This window comes from Ictalurus punctatus, chromosome 8, assembly GCF_001660625.3.
Source record: "Ictalurus punctatus breed USDA103 chromosome 8, Coco_2.0, whole genome shotgun sequence".
Classification (NCBI taxonomy): Eukaryota; Metazoa; Chordata; class Actinopteri; order Siluriformes; family Ictaluridae; genus Ictalurus; species Ictalurus punctatus.
Window position 1 is genome coordinate 16,351,358 of NC_030423.2, and position 24,104 is coordinate 16,375,461.

General features: G+C 38.3%; 1 protein-coding gene across 1 annotated transcript in view; it reads right to left on the minus strand.

The window, feature by feature from the left end:
- Positions 1–20,363, minus strand: part of adam19b (ADAM metallopeptidase domain 19b) — a 31,328-nt gene extending 10,965 nt beyond the window's left edge. Inside the window, exons 1-5 of the mRNA XM_017475199.3 lie at positions 20,038–20,363; positions 19,794–19,891; positions 19,038–19,108; positions 6,180–6,258; positions 4,946–5,022 (exon numbers count right to left, since the gene is read on the minus strand). Of these exons, the coding sequence (XP_017330688.1) occupies positions 4,946–5,022; positions 6,180–6,258; positions 19,038–19,108; positions 19,794–19,891; positions 20,038–20,161 (449 nt within the window). The 5' untranslated portion in view covers positions 20,162–20,363. The remainder of the gene's footprint in view (positions 1–4,945; positions 5,023–6,179; positions 6,259–19,037; positions 19,109–19,793; positions 19,892–20,037) is intronic.
- Positions 20,364–24,104: the final 3,741 nt, after the last annotated feature.

Here is a 24,104-nt window from a genome sequence, read left to right on the forward strand (position 1 = left end):
CTGGAGATGGAACGAAACACAAAGTGTCTGACAGTAGCACTAGTCTCAACTTCAGATTCTCTGCCTACAACACACAGAGCATCTCTTACATTTTGTGCACCTTTCTGGTCACAAGCTTCAGAATCTGATTCACTATTCACACATCCATGTATAAGCACAAAAAGGAAATCAAATGTTTTTAAACACTGTGATTCATGGAGGTTTTCAGAGAGATGTAATCAAGATGTAATAAATGGATTGAGAAAAAAAATATTCACAGCGTAACGACTTTTAATGTTAGTCAAGAGTTTTGTTTGAAGCTATGAGCTATGAGAAAAGTCTATGGTTGGTCCATTGTAATGTCAGTCAAATAGCCTCTTCCTGTGAAAGCAGCCTGTTCATGGCCATGTTCATTGACAGAAAGTACCAGACTCTGTAGAAAAAGCTTGCAATCTGGCTTGTGAGAATAGTTGCACATTGGCTTTCGATATACAGATGCTGTAGCTATATTAGATCCACATACATGCATGCATTTCATACACAAACGATCAAACAAATAAATGTAAATTAGAAGAGACATCCTGATAAGGGTTATGCATCAGGAGTAGTTCAGCCAAAAATTTAATTTACACAATCTTCCATTTACCATTGACTATTATAATAACTGCGTGTCAGTGTCAGCAAATAAGTATATCTACTAATAACTCAACATGTTTAAGTGTTACGCAGCATTTCATCACAGAGATTACGGTAGTGTGTCTTTATGAAATGTGCTACTATACATTATAAAGCACACTGGCATAGTGGGTAGCGTTACCACTTTAAAGCTCTCTCCATGTCCACATGGGTTTCCTCTGGGTCCTCTGGTTACCTCCCGCATCACAAAAACATGCCTCTATTATTTGTTACTCTATTAGCTACTCAAAGAAATGCACCTAGGTAAGACGGTGTATGTACATATCTGTGTGCATTGTGCACTGGTTTCCATTCCAGGGTGTATTGCTGCCTTGAACCCAGGATAGGCCCCGGATCCACTCTGACTCTGAATAGCATAAAGCAGTTACTGAAGATTATGAAGACTATAAATAATGAAAGGTCTGGATGTAAGCCAGGTCTGTGCTGACGCTCAGTGATTTCTTAAAGCAAGTTGTTGCTTACTTAGCTTAACATAAGGTACATTATGAAAAAAATCAATTAATAAATGAATCACAACATAGTTTTTACATAGTCCCAGATGAATGGGAGCAGCAGGAGGATTAAATTCATTCAATGGCCAACAAAGGTTTACAGCACATACAGCTGCCAGGGTCACTTGGAACAAAAAAAGATTTCCAATATCCAATATCTAGGAGTGCGCAGCTTTCGCAGTTCCCAACATACACACATGTACGAACAGATGTGCATACACACACACGAACACATACACAGTCCAAAACAAGGAATAATACAAACTGGAAAAAAGAAAAATTTGCAGATGTCCAATCCTTGGACGGTGCATGCACACACACACACACACACACACACACACACACACACACACACACACACACACGCACGCACACACACACACAAACAAAATACTGCTAATTGTATGCTATCCAGCAAGAAAAAAGTTACATTCACACATAACAAGGAAGTGACATGAAAGTTACAAATGATGGAAAAAAAACTCTATAATGCATGCACAATTACAGATTGCAGACATATGTACATACACAACTTCCTTTTTTTTAAGTTGAGGTATAGTTTGCAGCTGCAAAAGGTATTCTGGAGGAGAAGGAATGTGCACGTGTGTGTGTTTGTGTCTGTGTGTGTTTGTGTGTCTGCACATCTGTCCATGCGTGCATAAGAATTAGTAACTAGAGATTCTGGAGGAAATGTCAAGGGCAATGACATCGGCTGTGTTCCAGAAGTTGCCCATTAGTTTGTAAATGTATTCAACCCGCACTGTCCGAAATGGTACTGAGACTCTAGCGTCACTCAATGCAGGCCTGTTTGTCTCCTCTGACTAACGCAGGCAGGAAGCCGACTCTCCACATCACACACAGTACGAAACAACACTCCATACATGCCGTGTCATCCCACTCAGAGCCCAGAGACCCAGCTATGTTTGCCTTCACTGAACTCAGTGAACTAAGAACTGGGATGACCCAGAAACGCTTCATAGTGCTGATACTGCAGCCCTGGAAGATTTACTGCAATGCTTTCATTTTATTTTTGGCTCATTCATAACAAGTAACATGACCATTCAGTCGTGCACTTAATATGCACTAGAATTATAATAAAGTGACACCCCAGTGTCTTTTCAGGCTAATCTCTATCTTATGAGTGGCTTATGAGTGAACACCACTAACATTCATTTCAACATAAACAGGAAGCCTGTTTACTCAAAGCCAAATTTTAAGTAACATTTATGGAAAACAAGTTAACAAGATTCTTTCACCCAGCTCCTAAAATGGCCTTATTTGTGTTTGTGTGTGTGTGTCTAGGTATAAACTAAATATAACTATAGGAAAAAGTAAACCAAACTGTGACTGTTGCAGGCAAAAATGCTTGATTCTGCTGCTGCTTTTTCCCCACAGAATTTGCAATGCACTTTGCAGAGTATTTTGTGCTATTTTTGCGGAAAAACTACTTGAATTGGCGAAATCGCAATTGCACAAATTGTATTGCATGCAACTGTCTTTCGCAGTGATGTTTGTTGGTAAATGAGACATTTTAGCTCTACTCATGTTTGACGCACGTGAATCGAAGAGGGCATGAATGCGCGTTGTGATGACGTCACATGACACGCCCAAATCTGCAAATATAGCGGAGTTTCCTTGATTATGCATTCATTTCTGACAATTCAGGGACTGACAAAGAGGAGGTTGGCACTTTCATGGGGTCAGTTCAGTATAAGATTTGGGCAAAAATTATTTATTTTGCTTGAATAGGAATAAATTCAAATTTGCAGCTACATATAATTATTCTAATTTATGCAAAACGCCCAAAATGACTCAACATTTCCAACACGCATACAAAAAACAGCCCATGGAAGAAATACAAATAATTAAAGCAAACAAAGTAATAAATGCATTAACACAAACATATTTGTTGGCAACCCTAAAGCTACGTTCACACTTACGAGCAACAAAACAGGCAATCATTAATTTTCTATGTAGAGTATGTACATGACACAGAATCCTGATTTCAGAGATAGCAGCGAATGGCGATTTTGTGAATTCTGTGCAAATTTTGTATAACACAGTGGAGAAAAGTACAAACGATTGGCTCAAACGATACCTTGGACCAAACTGTTATGTGTGAGCTGACGTTTCTTTACTTCCACTTCAGTTTCTACTGGCATTTAGTTCCAATTTACTGTTTGGTTCACAAAAATGAAAGAAAAACCTAGAACAGTGGTTTCAGTCAACCTCACAAAGAAAAATAATGTTAGGAGGGAAGTTGAAGAAATAACTGATGCATCTAGTGAGTTTGTGTAACTAGAACAGTTTGTTTTGTTGATCTGGCAAAGAGAGAACTACCATGCCTAGCACATAATATGTAAATCAAACATAAATACATTTTAAACAAAAGTGGTGTGTATAAATTGTATAGTGGGCTTGTATGCTATACATGTTGGCTCCTATCATTTCTTACCAGAATGAAAAAAACAACAACACTGGACAAAGAAAACAGTATTGATCACTACACACCCACAAGCAACACAAGTACTACTTGTGACTCATTAGTGTGAACTTAGAGTAGCAGGCAAATGTGTTGCAATTATTGTCTATGATTATTACAATAATAAACTATGACGTACTCCAAAGGTGCTAATAAATATACCCAAATAACTGTTAATCAATCTATCAAATGTTGTACAACATTCCATTTTCTTCCTTTAAGTGTTCCTTTCCAAAGATACTATTATTTATCTGTAGCTCTTGAAATTTCTGCCTCTGTAAACGTTCAGGGTTTTAAAATAACACAACAATCCCACTTCCTTTTTGGTTTCCAGTAATGAGTCGTTTAGGTATAGTGAAGATTTCTAGGTGACTAACATGGAAAAGCCTTCTTCTTCTTTGAAAAAGCTTAGCAATGCTTCAGGATAGTTGCACCACAAGATTTTTTACTTCTCGATATTCACCATTATATCACTTATGAGGCATTGTATGTTGTGACATTTACACGCCAAGTAGTATCGTGGAACATTTTGATGCTGTATTTTCTACCAGCAAAATTAGAAATAACAATATTATGGAGCTAAAAGAAGTGGACTTTTGAATATGAATTAATGAGAAGGAAAACTTGCGTATTAATATTGATTCATTCCTTTATCATAACACATTAATTGCTGTAACATTATTAAGCTGGCGTGCTGGTTTAGCTAGTTTGTTTTTTTGTGCACCTGGAACTGACCCCACCCTGGAATTTTTATTTTTTTTTTTAAATAGCATGGTGATATTTGTGTCTTCAAATTGTGTGCTAGTGTGGTTAACCCAGCTGTGCTATATACAGAGAGAGATCAGATCTTCTGAGAAAATGCATGACCAAGCATCGTAATGCTTGCATCAGTATATATGTGGGCGGCTCCCACTCCATTCTTAAAATGAGGAATGAATCATTAACAGTTTAATAAATAGCATGGGGATTTTTGTGTCTTCAAACTGCGTGCTGGTGTGGTTAACCCCACTGTGCTGCATACAGAGAGATCAGATCGCTACAGATCAGTTCAGATGGTTGCATCAGTATATATGTGGGTGGCTCCCACTCAATTTTCTTGTATTTATGATAAATTCAACACCTCAAAACCCCACTGCATTGTTTAGTTATACATATTAACGCTTATTATTCAATACTTACCATGAATTATTCAATAGCTGCAGTGAAATTAATAAGAAATACATGCAGATACAGGAGGGAGGAATTTAAGTGTGGAATCAGTGTTTTGTGAGGACATGACAGTTGCTTTTGTATTTACTTGAGTCCAGAACAGGTGCTGAGAACAACACTGGAGTCCTCCGCTCCTCTCACTGTGCCATGATAATAACAGTGATCCTGAAAATAAACACACACAGCAGGTCCATAGGGTCAGTTCAGTCTCTGATTTAACCCTTTAAACTCTGAGCACCAGATGCTGGGTTCAGACTAACATTCCTAACTTTTGTGACTATAAACGTTTCCTATTAGTTTCACTACAGCTGCTGTATAATTCTAAATAGTTACTGATCATTTAAGTTGAATGACTGAATAACAAGCTGGGCTTTAAGGGGTTAAAATGTTTTGGGTGATTCAAAATATGCTGCATGCTTTATTATTAGTTAGAGCTGTGGGTGGCTCCTGTTCCTGTTCTTAAAGTAATTAATTATTTGTTTTTGATTTAATTCATCATTAGGAAATTCCCAATTTGGAAACTAACCCAATAATGCTTGTTCCTTTTCTGTTTCCAGTAATGAGCTGTTTAGATTTAGTGATAATTTCTAGTTGGCAGGATGAGGCTAACATGGTAATGGCTTCTTTTTCTTATTCTTCTTTGAAAAAGCTTAGCAGTGCATCATAGTTTGTGGCATGTCACTGATAGCTGCACCAGTGAAAAGGTCATTCATCCACTATGATTCGTCCATTACACTTGATCTGTGATTTTAAAGAAAAGAGCCACACTGAATAGCTTACATATTAACCACGTTATAGTTAATATGTGATCTTCATTAGTATCCTACATTTATTTTGTAATTAAATTCTGAATTGTTTTTTGTTCTTGTTGTTGGGGATTTTTTTAGTCAGCTTTCATTGACATATTTTCTCATTACATTACCCTCAATGTCAATCGACTATCTGCTGATAGTGGTGCAGTGGGATTTATGCCGCGTTCAAATTACATCCAAAGTTGGAAGTCAAATTGGATTCTCATAAATATGATATTGAACAGTGGTGAAAAATGGCAAGTGAGAAAACACGCTCTTACTCTTTTGTTTTTAGGAGCTAACATCAACATCATTTACAGTATGTCTGAGATCAGTGAAATTATTTCTCCTATTAAACACCATTGTGACTGTGCTAGCAATGTCCCCCTGCGACATCAGTGTGGCAGACAACTGCTAACTTCTCAAAATAACACAGACCTACAAATTAACACCACAATCCTTAATAACATCAATTGACCATATTGAGCGGATGTGTGTGAACTGCTGATGCTGTGTGTAGAATGGACTCACCTTGTTGGATGGCTTAGAGAAAAAGCGTGAACCATTTGGACCGTACCATATCTCTTGATAGTTGGTGGCCAAGAGCTCTCTGGAACAAACAAAGACAAAGCAGAAAATTTGGATGAATACTATGGTTTCAAAATAATTAGTCATTAGTCATAAAAATAATGACTAATGACCTAATACAAACTCTTAGTATTTATAATATAACCACAGATTTTTCCTCCTGTTTGCTCTATTAGCATGTAATATAAAAACAAGTTCTTCTTCTTTGATCTGATGCACCAGTTTCCCGGGTCTAAATGATTTAAAGGCCTTGTTACCTATCTAATGTGTAATAAAGGAAATATTAGAGCTGAGAATGAGTTACTGATACATAGCATTTATAAAAATACTATGCTATGTCCATATATGGTATAAACTTGGTCCATATATGCTGAATACTATGTCATAGTATGTTAAGTTTACATTCACAGCATTTTTATTATTTATATTCTTTTCCACTACCTGTTATATCTGACACTTCTATACCAGAACCAAAACTGTGTACTGATCGGCGCCACACTGTCACATACTGTGCCTATTGTCCTGCTTTAGTAGTTATTGTACTGTACAATTTTGTGCTGGAAAACTAATGTTTGGAAATATAAATTGTTTTTGTACTCGATAATGTAGAAGTCATAACATAAAAATCTATAACAAAGTTTATACTAATGTACTAATTGCTTATGAATTAATCATGACAAAAAAAGGGCAAATGTTGGCCCTTTTGAACAATACAGGAGGGATGAAAGTAGTCACATTTCATTTAATTACCATAAGCTAATTTATTCCAGAGCTGTATTAGCTTTATTATCTTAGGTAGGAAAGGTTTTAACTATTACAATTTTATTTCACTATTGTTCTTCAAACTGTCAACAGTTGCATTGGGCAGCAAACCAAAATTATTGCGTAGATTTTTCTAAACACACCATCTACAAATGACTTTGCATTTTAGTTTCCCTGGTTTGTGTTACAAGAACTGAAATGCAGTAAGTGAATCATAACATCAGATGTAGCCAGTATTTGAAAACCTCAAAATGCAGAAATCTCTTTCCTGCTTACATATTCTCTGTCAAGACAGAAAATACAGATGGGTGACAAATTAAAGGAAAAAACACCATAAAGCATGTCTGGAAGGTGTTGGGCAAACACAAGGCCCCAGAACAGCTTCAATGTGTCCTAATATAGATTGTACAAGTCTCCGGAACTGTACTGGAGGGTGAATGCTAGTCTTCCAAAAGATTTTCCACCAGTTGGTGTTGGGATAAGGTTGGTGGTGGAAAGTGCTATCTTATCGCTCCAAAATCTCCCATAGGTGTTCTATTAGGTTGAGATCTGGTGACTGTGAAAGCCATAACAAATTATTTACATCAACATCAAACCTCCATGTGAGCCCTTGTTCTCTGTAGGTGGGGGCGGAGTCATACTAGAGAGACCAAATCCCATCAAGAAAGAAATGTTTCATCATAGGATAAAGGTGATCAGTTAGAAGAACTTTTTTTGCAAGCAAAAAGCCTTTCTTCATTTGTAATATTTATTCATCTATAATTTAACAGAGACACTGTGAATAAATGGACAGACTTCCAGCTGATCAAACAGGCAGGAATTCTCACTGTAGGAGGGGTGTCAGGAATAACTAGTGACCTTTGTCCTGACCAAAATAACTACTTAGGATTTCGCTTGCTGGGGTGGGGCTGTAGGAATGCACAGCATGAATCTATTCCAACAGAGAACATGCATGAACTACAATCATAAGCTGTATCTAAAATGAGATTACCGTAGAAATATATAGGTATTTATTTATTTACATATAGATATCAGTACAAGAAATATATCGATATTTAGCTTTTCTGTGTATAAAGTCCAGACTGTTTAATCTGCCATACAGGTTTAATTCTTCCTAAATCATTGAAACATTAATCCTTCCCACCAAACATAAATTTTAGACATGCTTGATGAGAGGCTCTTTACACCGCCACCATTCACTGTGTCACTCATACACCTCCCACAGACATACCCTGGATCTATCAGGAGCATGACTACCTCTCAGTGTTTATACTGGAAACTCCAACAATGTGCTGGACACAGTCCAGTTCCCCTGTGCTGCAACCCCATGACCACCTGACAAGAACCACCCACAATGTGGCACTGCCTGCACAGCCTCATGGCATAATATTGACTCAAGTCATTTCTCTCTGAATTAAAAAGCATCAAACATGGCCCATTTTTTTTAAATCAGGACCAGACACTATTATTCAAAAGCAAATCTAAAACGTACTCTTGGAAACAAAAAACTTCAAAACATGCCACATATCTCACACAGCGATGGGCCATTTTCACTTTCACAAGTGTTTCACCACTTTGCTTCCTTCTCATGAAAGGAAGAACATTGCTACAACACCAACAATGCAGTGAAAGAATCGAGGCGTTATAGAAAAACTGTAAACTGCAGTGGAATCTTAGCACAAGTAGAGTTTAGAGGGTAAAAAACTGCAACTGCAGTGAGTAGAAATCGGGTGAAGCGAATCTGAAAGCCCTTCAAACCAACAGGAATAAGTTCAGTTGGCTCTTTGTTTAATTACTACCTCACCTTTGACTACATTTGTCATTGAACAAACAAAAACACTCATCATTCTCACTGCAAGTATTAACACAGTTCTCAAGTAACTTGAAGTAAAGTTAGCTAACATTAGCAAAAGTATGCTATCAGTGATGAACGTTTTACTAACTTTCTTACCTATCATTTAGTAAAATGATTAATGGAAATGAACTCAAATGGGGGAATATATGAAATAATATGGACAAATTAACTAGAACTCAAGCTACTCATCATCAATGCTAACGTCGGGTAGTGTTACCTGAACCTGAAAGCTGTGAATGAATTTATATCCTTTACTTAGCTTGGAATCATTGGCTGGTTAGTCTTCTCAAACAATTCTGGACACATCTTTGAAGCTTAGTCTCGGTAGTGTTTTCAAAGATGAAGTCCAAAATCATTCCATTGCAAGCAAAGGTGACAGTAGTGCAATAAACAATTGGCTGTAGGTCTTACAAGAAGTAATTTTACTCTGTGTCTGTGTGTAGGTATTATGGTGAAATGGACCCATTGGCTAATAGTGCTAATTGTACATTTGAGGTTATTCTGTCTGAGATGGTGCATTTGTACTATATATGATTCCTCCTGTCATGATCACAAATCTGGGAAACACCCTTGACTCCAGCTTCCAGCTTCCTACCAGTTTGTTTGAACAGACAACATCAAAATGGCTGATTTCACCTATTACTACATCCTGCACATGACTCCACCATCCATGTTTGATGAACAACCTGCAGTAAGAACTATTACAGTCTCCTAGTTTTTTTTTAAACCCATGAACTAAGCTAAGCTTTCAGAAATTCAATTCAGCTGGTATTCAGAAGCACGTCTGAGACTACAGATTACATCAGCACCTGAATATCCAGCCACAAGCAGCAAAAAGTTTCACAGTGCACTAACATTAGCAAACTCATGATTAATAGTACGGTCTGACAGGGCATCAGATTCAAGGATAAACTGGGATGATGACACTGTGTGCAGACAAATGAATGCAACAACTGGCAGCCTACACATTTGGAATCACAGCTGCTACTCCAGGCTCTGTGATTTTAGACAATATTGAAACAGCCTGGACTAGTTAGCTTTTATCTTGATAAGAGTATAGTAATAATAATACCGTAATACTACTACTACTACTACTACTACTACTACTACTAATAATAATAATAATAACAATACACTGCTGTCATTTGGTACCACTTAAGCCAAATGGCCAGAGGTCAGCTGGTCAGATGTACAGTACCTGGCTAATAGTTGTTGTCAAAAGGTATGAATTACATTACATTTTCAAAAGAACATTTTTCCCCATAGACATACACTAAAAGCAGCATTTAACCATGAGACAAAATTATTTTCATGAAAGATTTCTTTGTCTAGTATAGTTTTGCATCATAAATTATGCATGAGTGAAAGAGCAACAAATGGTTCTATCAGCCAGTCAGTGATGAGAGAATGTCCTATTTCACTGTGGCATTTGTGAATTTGGTCATTGGTTCAAAGTATTTTTCCAGAAAGTAACACCCAATTAAATGAAAATGGCAATTTCTTTTTGGACAATGTCTCAGCGAACAAACTTCACTGAAATAAATAGGTTCTAATGCTAGTAACTCATGATTTCAGCATGGATCAATCCACTCAAAGGAAGGAAATTGTTAATACTCATCATGTCACTGAGGTCAGTTCTGGCCATCAAAGCTATGTGCCTAGTTCAGAGCTATGCACGGCCTTACTCTCTATTCCTAAAGGGCATGAACATGATTTGAGGTCAATATAGAGTGCAGTGTGCACATGATCTGCATTACACTGAACTCTTCCAGAGGCAAAGTTAGAACAATGGCCATCTATTGAAGTCATCATTACATAGTGAGTTTAAAAATGAAGAAGAAACAACGCCACCTCATAGCTGTTAGCAAAATGACCCGAGGCGGGAGCTATATTGAGGTTAAACAGAGTATTGTACATGACTATTAACTGACGCAGCAGTCTCTTATAATGAAGTCATCACTGCATAGCTATTTGAATCATTGTCAAATTGGACCCCAACTGCTCAGTGTTCATTACTTCGTTCTGATGGCTCTGACTGTTAGTGAACCCTGTGTTTGTTTTTGAACCTTGATATTAACAAAAGTTAGTTAGCTGATATCGACTTGCTCTTACTTATTTATCATTTACCAGCCATATGTGAGGTTATGTGAAAAATTATCTCCAAAATCTGGTGACCACAACAAAAGAATCATGTGACTGAAATACTAGGATATAATGAGTTCCACTGGGTGTAGGGTGTGACTGCCATTTTATTTGGGGATTTGCTTTATGTGTCTGCTTTGTATATCTATATGTATTGTATGTCTTTTTGGATGTGTTTGATTTTGGAAGTAAATGTTAGCTACTGCTGTCTCACAATTAGCCTGTATAATCTCTTCATACCTGAAGAGATTGTTATGTTCATTGTCCGCAACCCTGATGCACAATTCACTCCTATTTTGTTTTCCCATATGCGTTCTGTTTTTTTTTTTAAAATCATACATACCCATAACTGATTTTGTTCCCCATTTAATCATTCTGCTATACCCTGGAACTGGGACATAACACTTCAGAGGCACAGAGAAAGAGAGTGGGTGTGTCTCAGTGGCTTACAAACTATGTAGTAGAAGTGCTACTACTGAGCTGGCCTTTTTAAGTGGTACCCTGGCAGAGATTCCATGCAACCACTAACCTTCTCCTACAGAGGAACACCATAAAACACATGTCATAAAAATAGACCACTGTATTATGGGAGGCTGTGTAAGCTTAAAATGTATTTACAGTTGCTGATCACAGCAGATTAAGAAGCTTTGCAAGCTCCAGACTCTGCCATGTACCAATTTAGCAGCAGGATAAAGTAGTATCTGAAGCAAAACTATCTATTAGAGCCCTGGTTGGTGTTGCTTTCTCTGAATATGTTGATAGGATCAGCAGGGGCTGAACCTAGATCAGCACTTTTACCCTAAGACTCCTGATATTTATGAAGCCATGTAGCCCAAATGACAATATTCACTTTAAGTAATCATCATTATTGTAAAACCCTGTCATTAACATGAATTCACTTTATTTTGTAAGGTTAAAGAGCCAGTGTGTACAAGGAATGTGTATGACAGAGTTCAGATTTAGGTTAAGACAACTATGCATACATTTGTATTTACTCCTGATATCTATGACATACATTTTTTGAAACATAAATACACTGATCAATACACTGTAAAGATTTAAGGAGGTTAATGTACTGACAAATTAAACTACCAATCACTGTGTGTGTGTGTGTGTGTGTGTATATATATATATATATATATATATATATATATATATATCTATATCTACACACACATACACACATACACACACACATATATATATATATATATATATATCAAAATGCAGTGGCTTTGCACTCCCAAAACACTAATCTGCCCTGTTCCACCAAATAACTGGAAGCCACATATAAACTATTATGCTCCAATAACATATTAAGTCATGGGCTCAAGTTAGAAAATTCATGGCCACAGCATAATAATTTGTGGCTAAAAGATACTTCAGGTCTGGCATCAAAATATTAACACACAGCCTCAATATATTCAATTGTGTTTATTATATATTATATATATATATATATATATATATATATATATATATATATATATATATATATATATATATATATATATATATATACACATACATACATACATACATACATACATACATACACCAAATCACCTCAGAAGCTCCTTACTTTCCCTTGCTGTCTTTTTCTTTTTTCTTCACTTCTCCTTCCTTCTCTTCTGTTCCCTTATCACTAAAGCAGGACATTATGGAATTCATGCATTAATATGTCACCCCACCAAACTGCAAAATGAATTAAGCTGATTTTGCATCCTGGCAGGTTCGAGCAGCGGGAGCAGAGCCAAATGTACACAAGGATTTATTCAATTCAATTCAATTTTATTTGTATAGCGCTTTTTACAATAGACATTGTCTCAAAGCAGCTTTACAGAAATATCAAAATGGTATACAGATATTAAAGGTGTGAATTTATCCCAACTGAGCAAGCCACTGAGTGGCGATGGTGGCAAGGAAAAACTCCCTAAGATGTTTTAAGAGGAAGAAACCTTGTGCTGTTTAGTGCTGTGTGTTTGAGACATAGCTGTCTGGACATGGCTGAAACAAAGAGCTCAGTTCATCATTTTGGAGGGGTGTCAGGGGGTAACATTCTCTCAGTGCTGAATGACATCACCCCAAACAGTGGAAGAGTGACAGAGGGAGGGGAGGTATAAGAGAAAGATTAAAACCTGAATGATGAATAAAAACATGGAGGCTTAGTGTGAAGGGAAGGAGGAGGAGGGGTGAGAAAGCTAAAGAGATAAAGATGTGTTTAAAGCAGAGCTGGCTCAGAAAGTGTCTGACAAAGCTGAGGTAAGACAAAAAGAATGATGATGGAGTTGAGGGCACTGCCTGGGTGATAGACTCTACCGATGATTAAATGTGTGTGGGGTCACCACAAAAAGTTATGTAAACCAATCTCCACGCCTACCAGGAAGACCAAACAAAATAAAATAAATAATGTAAAACTATTCCACCACTGGCTTTACCAGAGCCAGCACACTTTATTATCATTTCCTAAACATTCAAATATTTACAATAGCAAGGAACCCAATACCCTTAGTGAGGCCACCATGTCTGAACTCAGACAAAGACACAGTTTTGAGTCAGCAGAGTGATGGAGGAACAGACAGAGCTGAGGTAAAGAGACAGGACAGAATATGATGGACTGCCTACATGTGGGTGTGGAAGACAACAAACACACAGCAGAAGGATTAATAGCCTTGCAGAGACCCTGCTGCTCATATGTCTCCAGTCTGAGTCCCTAACAGCAATGAACTGATTATTTACAATGGCTAGTTTCAACAGACATGACCAGAAATAACTTCACAACCTCCAAGTGTGTTCCTGTATTGATGTCTGTATCCAAAACTGCTTAACTAGCACTATTTTGATATCAGTGGTGGCTCATCAATATGAGCCACTGAGCCAATATGTTAACCATCATAAAGTCCCCTTTCACAACTCCATACATTTAATACAGTCACAACTCCATACAATTTAAATTCCTTTGAAATACTAATTAGTCTAATGATTTAAAAAAAAAACAAAACAACAACTTTGGTCTTTGACAGATATAACCCGGTCCATTAATTTGGTTGCCTTTCTAGATGTTCATAATCGTGAGGCATCAAGCTCAATGCCCCAATTTAGCTTCAACAGAATTATTATTGCATAATGGTCAAAAGTGAGAACTACAACAAGCATTCACAGAGGCCCATGGGGAAGAAATCACGTTTCATCATGCTCGCCCTAGATTAACAGCAAATAATCAGAATGAAATCTAATAAACGAACAAAAGCAAAGTGTAAGTCCATATACAGTGGCAGGAAAAAATATGCGAACATTTTGGAATTTCATGGTTTTCTGAATAAATTTGCCATAAAAAAGGAGTAAGCGGTAGAAGATGGATGGATGGATGTTATCTGATCTTCATCTAAGTCAAGGGTATTGACTGATATAATGTGCCTAAAATAATAACACAAAATAAATTCTGATCCCTAATGTCTTTATTGAACACACTCATTCAACATTCAAAATGGCAGTGGAAAAAGAAAGTGAACCCTTAGAATTAATAACTGGTTGACCCCCCGGCAGAACTGCTTTAGCTCAGTCATATTCTTTGGACGTCTCATGTGTATGGCTCTCTTCAAGTCATTCCATAGCATCTCTATTGGGTTGAGGTCTGGGCTCTGACTTGGTCCTTCCAAAAGGTGGATTCTGAAACCATTCTGTTGTGGACTTGCTCCGGTGATTTGGGTCGTTGCTGACGTACAGACATTCTCAAATTATCCTGAAGAACTGTCTGATATACTTGGGAATTCATCTTCCCCTCAATGATTGCAAACTGGCCAGGCTCTGATACAGCAAAGCAGGCCTAAATCATGATGTTTCCTCCACCATACTTTACATTTGGGATGATGTTTTCAAGATGATATGCCGTGCCCTTTCTACGCCAGATGTAGTGCTGTGTGGTTTTTCCAAATAGTTCAATCTTAGTTTCATCAGTCCACAAAACATTTTGCCAATACCACTGTGGAGTGTCAATGTGCTCTTTTGCAAACTTCAGGCATGCAGCAATGTTCTTTTTAGTAAGCAGTGGTGTCCTTTGTTTTGTTATCACATTTCGCTGCTGTTTGGTGTACCATTACTGTATTAATAATAGGCCCTGTTCATTATTAACATTTCTATGAAAATGAAAAGAGTAAAAAAATTCAATTATTCATTTTTTAAATTTCATTGTTTCAATTTTGTGCTAGTTTTAAATTTGACTTGGTTTAGATGAGATTAGCCACCAATATAAATAGGACGTGATAGTGCAATCAAGCAACTATATTGTGAATTCTAATGTGAAGAAACATTTTATTTATAACTGTTTTTATCAGAGGCTTTGTTTTGGGGGTACCCGTGTTCAGCATTGAGATTATTTGTGTTGTCAGAATCCACAGTAGTGCTTAATGGCTCATATGAAAGTAGACACTCAGAGCTTTAATTTCCAGTTATTCATAAGTATTTCTTTCTCTTTTTTTTTTTTTTACTAGCCTTCTTGGTTTAACTGTTATTATTTTAATGTGGCAGTTGTACATGGTGTTTCACTATAACAATGGTTTTAGTAGTACCAGTATTATTGTGGAGAGGTGTGAATTGTTTGCCCAGCAGGGGGCTCACACTACTCCGCTTTCCCATCGCCTGGCTCACCATCAGCTAAACACAAAGTCACAATACTCTACACACAGAAACCCAACAGTGTCCTTGCTAATGTTGTAACAGATGGCGATAAAATAATTTATTTGTTTATCCATCCATACCTTTTCTTTTCCACTTATACTACACAGGGTGGAAGCCTGGAGCCTACCCCAGGGAACCTGGGGTACAAGGAGGGCGGCAATCTGGATGAGGTGCCCCCCACCTTGTGCCCCAAGGGCACAATTGTATAATTGTACCCATTGCAAGGCACAATCGCACACATGTTCACACACCCATTCACAATACGGACAGTTTAGAGATGCTAATCAGCCTACAACGCATGTATTTGGACTGGGGGAGGAAAATGGAGTACCCAGAGGAAACCCCCGAAGCACATAGAGAACATGCAAACTGCACGCAGACAAGGTGGAGGCAGGAATCGAACTGATTGAAATGTTAAAAAAGTCACTCCAGACCTGTGAAAGCTGAGATACACTCTAACCGAGAGCACATGCGGTGATTTTACAATTTTCTTCACACAATTCTGATACACTAGACACAAACATTTACATCCGTTTTCTTTTTTGAACTTTCTTGTACTGTTTTTTTCATAACTATCAGTAAATCCAAGAGTTTAGATGTTCTGCTTTAACCTGTGAACCCAATGCCTGATGTGGTATTTGAGCACAATAGGATAGAGTATATCAGTGGGAGTAGATTGTATGGAGTGGTTTCCGTTATGCCGTGAAATCTCATATATCATCTCCATAAGTTTTCCATCCCCTGTCCTGAAGACCTGCATGTCCTTCTGTCCTGTTCCCACCCCTTCCTCTCCATCAAAGATCTGAGTCAGCACAGCCCGGCTTGGCAATCGACCAAATGGGCTGCTGTGAGCTATAGCCTGTCTGAACTGAACGGCCAGGCATTCATTAGGCTAAAAGCCTAGAGACGCTGACAGCACACAGACACACCGACACACACACACACACACACACACACACACACAAACACTGACACACACACCCTGACTGAGATAGATCTTGCTTGGATAGCATCCACTAACTACAGATGCCTGAATATTTACTGCTGCTTCTTTCTATTCCAGATGAGTGCACCCTGTTGCAGACAAGGAGAACTGAAGCGTTGGGGGAAATGTCAAGGTATAAAAGTAGACTAGTGTTAGAGAACATTTGTGCAACCTGAACAAACGTAATGCTTTCAAACTCTGTGTCGTTTTGTTACAGATGAGCCGTCTTGCAAGAAATCGACAAATTACACAACCTCCAAAACTACCCGATAAGATGATGGACTAGTGCTCTAGTCACTTTATTTAACAGGTAATATTAACTTTTTATATCTAGGACTGAGGAGGGGCCATTGACATTAGATGGATGTTGTCTGGTCTGCTGAGGTAACTTCCTGGGCATTAAGCAAGAAATTCGATTATCTTATAGACAACCCCCTCTTACACAGAGACATGAGAGAGGAAAGGAAGAGGTGGGAGAGAGAGATGGAAAGCAGAGAAAGATAAATGTAGACAATGTAGGTCAGCTGTGGTCAGCTGTGAATCAATGGTTTAAAAGTACCGTCTCTTTCACATGGCCTTGTGTCTTTATTTAAAATATACACAGCAGTAGCAGTGAGAAGTTAATAATTTAAAGGATCAGAGGAACGTTAGCATGAAGCTCTTTTTTTTAATCGGTTCACAGGAGCGCCTTTGATGATTCGTGAACGATGGGGACCTCAGGACAAAACATTTCCAAATGCCATTACTAGAAACCAAGAAAAACCACATTTATGTCATGTCCCTCCATTTCAGCAACACTGTTGTGTTGGAGCCCTGGTTCCCTTACAGCAAAATAATGTCTGCATGAATTTTTCATCACTGCTAATAAATATTAATGAATGAGAGCAATTTCTCCCAAAAAGACAGACATAGAAAAGCATGTCCAATGCTACAGTAAGCCTCACACTATAGTTTCTGTACAGTACAGCTATAAAACTTACACACATGTGGGTGTGGATGGCAATAAAACAAGATAGATGTTTATCACAAAGGACCTTGTGCCAGATGTGGAAACTGCTGTTGTATTACATCATTCATTCTCACAGCAATTTCAGTTTCACAAAATGTACTGATGCCATACTACTGGGGTATTCAACTATTAGCAAAGGTAGAGTTACATAAAAATCCTTGATTACAAAGGCCCAGATAAGCAACTAACATGACAGAATGGTGACAACATTTACTTTTTAATTAGCTTGATTAGTTTATGGCTATAAATAAGAGAGTTTGGTTATGGCTTGTTTCATAGTGGTGCTTCCATTGTTTGAAACACTTTTACCTCTTCTTAACTGATGAAGTACAAATGAGGAAAAATAAATGCATACCTCTTTGTCCATTCCGCTTCAAACAGTCTGTTTTCGTTGTCAAGTTTTTTTGTTTCTTTGTTTAAACAAGCCATGTCAGACTAGAGAGACGGTAAATAAACTGAAAATCTATGAAAACTCCAATTTCTGAACTAATGTCTCTAGTTCTGTACTTCTGGTCCAATGAGTTGCCTCCAAATATATAACTTACGTAACTGCATGATTCGATAAGCAGCAACACTGGATCTTCAGATCTACAGTAGCAATGATGGTCCATGTTTAGAAGAGTAGAGTCTCTTTCAATTTTCTACAATATTTTGTCTCAAGTAATCAGTTCAATCCACTCAAATACTTCTCTGGGTCCTTATCTGGACCACCAGTGGTTTACTGGGCTTTTTTTTTTTTTGCTCAAATGCTTATAAGAATATGCATTGCTCCAGGATGGGTGTTTATTCCCTGGAATGACACAACGATTGGTGTTTCCCCTGAGGGATCCACAGTCAGACGCTATGGAGTCACACTCTTGGAGCTTCATTCCTCCTCCAATCGCCGTCTGCTAAAGAGGGCTTCATGATGGGATTAAGACTAATCAGATAAAGCTGTAGGGGGTTTCAGCATCACCAGAGGCAACAGATACCACACTTAGCAATGGATCACTCACGCCACCCAGAACAATGGGAGCATTTAGCTATTAAAAGGTTTTGACAAAGCTGGAAAATAAGAAGCCTATTCTCCTTCCACTGTATCCTGCTGATCATCAAAGCGCTCCAGGCAGCCATTAACTTAATGGCCAAATTCTCACCAGAGGTACATGAGACTATGTAACACCATATGCCTGACTTCCTGTGTCGCTGAGCAGGAGGATCAGGTGTCAGTCTCCTATGGTTCAGTGTGAAGGCTGCACAATGTAAACACTCCAACAACACATGGACAACTTTTCAGGTCTAATCCGTCCCCAAGACGTGTATTTGTAGACTGTGATAATAGTACTACCCCATAATGAAGTACAAAAAGTATGTGAATGAGCAGTCACTCACTCATTTCTCTGTAGTTGGAGAACCAGCTCCATTCCCTCTGCAGTAATCTTCACGTCTGCCTCTGAAGGATGCTGATGATGTAAGAATGTATTGGTATTATTCACCATGACTATCAAACACATATCTACATACAGTATTTGTTTAATATCACGTGTACCTTCACTTTTCTGGCTGTGGGAAACAAGTCAACCTGGTCTCGCTACTCATAAATTTGTAACGACACAATCTGTATGAAAAGTTCAGGTTATAGTGGTAGGGTTCCTGTGTGTCCCTTCTTGCAGTCATATGAAATGGAATAACATCAAACCACATTGCCTTCATTTGTTTAATTCATACAAATATTTTTGTCTTAATATTGCTTTAAATTATATATGTTCATTATTTTTAAAAATGTCAAGATCATGATTTTTTTAACTGCAATTTATACCACATGTGGAAATTGTGCACAGTAAGGAGCAAAGTTTGATTAAACTGGCAGATGAGTAATGCTACTTTTTGACATGCTATCAAAATTATTATTATTATTATTATTATTAATGAATTAAATTACTCTTAGGATTTAGAGCTTGAGCAGATACTACAACTACTACTACTAATAATAATAATAATAATAATAATAATAATAACAATAATGTGTTCTTTCTATTGTTACTTTGTTAGTGTTAATGTTACTCTTCTGATTTTGGACTGCATTTATTCTGTCTCTTACTGTTATATCTAGTGCAATTTATGTTTTTATTTTTTTCTTTATTTTACCTTTGTGTGTGTATAAGCTGCTCTTTTGCTTCTGGGGTTCAGCCACTGAGGGTAAGTCACCTCATAACGCTCCAAATTGCTCAGCACGCCAGCGTGCTCTAATCAACCAAAACACACAGACACACACACACACACACAATACACAGCGGTGCATCTCTTAAAGTGAACACTTCATGTGACATCCTGGAATATGGCATTTGCATTACCAGCGCAGAGTCTATTTAAATCTGGAATGAACACTTACCCGTGTTTCTGCAGGAGACAGTGCATTGTAAAAGGACAATGAAATAAATGGTATAAGAGCGCGCGCTGTGTAGCGGTGATGTCGCGCGGATCACACAACGCTCCTCACGCACGCGCCTCGCCATCCTGTCCAGTGCTACAGCAGATCCACAACGACTGCAGTTACCGCACACACGCACACACCCACACACACCCCGACAGTTATCTGCTTATAACCCGCGCCATTCTATATTGGATATGTTTCATATGCAATCCGGTAAAAGCAGAGAGCGTATCTCCTTCGGCTTTTTAGGGCAGCGCGAGCCGCCCCCGCCCTCCCACTCCCTCTCTCTCTCTCTCTCTCTCGCTCTCTCTCACACACACACGCACGCACACACAAAACGGCGCGTGTGCAGTGCCATTCATAAAGCTACTGGCTGCTTGTTGTTGTTGTTGTTGTTGTTGTTGTTGTTGTTGTTGTTGATGATGATGATGATGATGATGATGATGATGATGATGATGATGTTGTACGAGGGTGGCTTGGTGGTTAGCATGTTCGACTCACACCTCCAGGGTTGGGGGTTCGATTCAGGTTCATTGCCCTGTGTGTGTGTGGAGTTTGCATGTTCTCCCCATGGGGGTTTCCTCTGGGTTCTTCGAATTTCCCCAGTCCAAAGACATGCATGGTGGGATGATTGGCGTGTCCGTAGTGTATGAGGGTGTGTGAATGTGTATGTGATTGTGCAAGGGTGTCCCATGCCTTGTGCCTGATGCTCCCTGGTATAGGCTCTAGATTCCCTGTGACCCTGTAGGTATAGAAATTGGATGGATAATAATAATACTTGGAGGAGAAGTGGGCACAGTGGCTAGGACACTTGCCTTGCAAGTAGGGTGTTGAGGGTTCGAATCCTGCCTCTGCTCTGCGTATTCTTCTTCAGGTACCCTGGTTTCCTCCTGCAACCCAAAGACATGCATTGTAGGGTGATTGGCATTTTCAAATTGTCCACAAAGTGTATGTGTGTGTGATTGTGCCCTGCAATGGGCTGCCACCCTGTACAGGATGGCCCCCAGCTAGGGACATTACCTGCAACCTTCTAGGCAAAAGATACAAACTAATGTTACAGAAGTTGTACACTTAAGAGTACTACACCAGCAACAAGAAAGATACAGTTTAGTACCCTTTCGGTCTACCTGCCACTTAAACACGCTTGGGCACTGCAATATGAATATATTGTAACATAACCATGATTGAACTACCAGTCCATGACATTTGAATAGCTTTTAATGCTATAAAACAAAATTCCTGCCTTATCTGTAATGAACAACCAATTTTTATTTTAAACTGTTAATCTGAAATGTGCCTAAAAATGCCCCCCCCCCAAAAAAAAACAAACCAAACAAAAAAAACCCCCAAACCAAACAAAAACAAAACAAACAAACAAAACTGTTTTAAACATTTTACAATATTATACGTTATGAAGATACTGATTAAAAAAAAAAAAGTACTTCTCAGTGTTTCTTATGAATATATGGGCTTTATCCTTGTTAATTAGACTTTTACATTTAACAGATTCAACATGGTTTGCTTTACAACTACACAAAAAAGGCAATGCCACAGCCTCTGTGCCACTGTTGTGACAACTGTCTGAATTATTTGCAACAAAACCTTCTCTGACCCTTTATCCCTTACAACTGAATGACAGACGTAGCAATAAGAATTAAATTGTAAACAACTGGAATGGCAAACTGCATTAGAAACCACACATTGCCAGTTTAGAGGTGATTGTGCTCAATCAGTTTATACGTCTACATGATACATAATACTCACATTTATGACTTCAAGAGATTTCCACCTTGGAAGTAGGACAAGGCCACTGGCATCACCCGCCTACCCTGAGTGGGATTTCCCCAACTGTAAATGCTGACAGTTCTGACTTCCTTTTTATAAAAAAAAGAAAAAAAAATTGGAAGGAATAGTGAATGATGTTCACTCTGTAAGAAAACCAAAGAGTCCACAAGTTATGCATGGAACAAGTGCTACAAGGAAGCTGCAAACTGACTTTTGGCTACCGAGATCCTGCCTATTCCGATCAACACGAAACCTCATTTATTCCGTATCTGATGCGGTGTGTGGACACTAGATGAGATCCACATGACGAGAAGAGCTGCTGAGGCTGCAGAGACTATTGATGAAGACACAATGCTCTACAGTAAACCGAACTATGGACTGATTCCTGATCAATAGTTGGTGGTTAATCTTCATCATATGAACGGCACTGTGTGTGTGTGTGTGTGTGTGTGTGTGTGTGTGTGTGTGTGTGTGTGTGTGTGTGTGTGTGATGCACACTCAGCCACAAGCTGACAGGTCATTTTAGATGTGTGTGTCTCAGGGCAATTTAAATTACAACTCATGATCTATATTTGTTCAGTGGTGTGCTTAAGGTAACTTCTAGGAAACTTGCTGATTGCACCTTTAAATACATTGACTGGGACACCCAACCCTACAGTAAGCATAAAAATAGCAGACCTCCTACAAATCCAAAACACAAAATCACAATACATCAGTCTGTGAGTAAGGTAAAAGAGATGCATATCAGAAACCTCAGCATGGATAGAGAGAGAAACCTGCTCACTGCTGACATCTACTGGAGATTTAAAAATTCAGTGGCAGTTAAAATAGCAGTAATATTCAAAATGGTGCTTTAGTTTAGTACATCAGCAAAGCTATGTTTGATGCTCCAGCAGCATGCGAGTTAATTTTCTGTCCCAGCATAGACGTTAATACATATGCAGATAAAACTTAATTCAGTGCAGAATGTGAAAAGGTTACAGATAATGATACTGTGCCTTAACTATCAATAGAATAATAAATTATTATAATTTTTCAATGGGCAGTTATTATTAGCATTGAAACAACAAACTGCAGTGTTGAGTGTGCATTTAAATGTGTTGTTTGTGTTTTCCAAAAGCTAAACATTTGTTCATTCATCGTTAGTAAGGGTTTTTATCCTTGTCAGAGTCACCGAGAATCCGGAGTTTATTCCAGGAACAATGGGCATGAGGCAGGAATACAACCAGGATAGGACACCAGTCAATTACAGGGTAAAACACACACACACACACACACACACACACACACACACACACACACACACACACACACACACACACACTTATTCACACCTAAGGACAAGTTACATAGCCAATCCATGAACTAGACTAGGGGTGTCCAATCTTATTCGGAAAGGGCCGGTGTGGGTTCAGGTATTCATTCACACCAAGCAGGAGCCACACCTGATTCCACTGGTTTAATCAGTTGATCTTCGCTTTCAGTAGACTCAGGTGTGGCTACTGCTTGGTTGGAATGAAAACTTGCACCACACCGGCCCTTTCTGGATAAGATTGGACACCCCTGCACTGGACTGTTTTTGGGAAGTGGAAGGAAATTGGAGAACACAGAGGAATCCTACATGGACACTAGGACAACATGCGCAGAAACTCCACACAGACAATGAGAGCTCAGGATCAAAGCAGGGATCATGGATCTGTGAGACAGCAATTCTACCTGCTGCACCTAGTGCCTCCCTAAAAGCTAAACAAGAATATAGTAATATATAAGCAGTGGATTTTATATTCTTGTGTGTTCCATGCATATGCTAGAGACTTGAATGTTGGACTCCGAATCCAACTCTAAATAAATTACAATAAGTTTTTTAAATTTCAGAAACCAGAGATAAAATACAGAAAACTTTTTTTTTTTTTTTTTTAAATCACCATTTAATTAAGTATCATGTCAAGTACATGGTCATTCATATGTATCCATCCATTTTGTGAAAATGTGCTTTGGTATTCAACAGGTCACAATTCGTACTCCGTGAACAACGGTATTCAATGTTCTTTCCAAATGTATATGAAATTCACGTTATTCGATCACTTATTATTAAAATATACCATAAGTGGAAAGTAATCCACAGAATTGAGCTGCCATGCCTTACGAAGGCGTATCGTGTTGGCTGGAAATAATGCTTCAATGTGGCAGTAGTGTCAAAGCAGCTGCAAAAATATCGGTATCTGGTACTTGGTGGTATA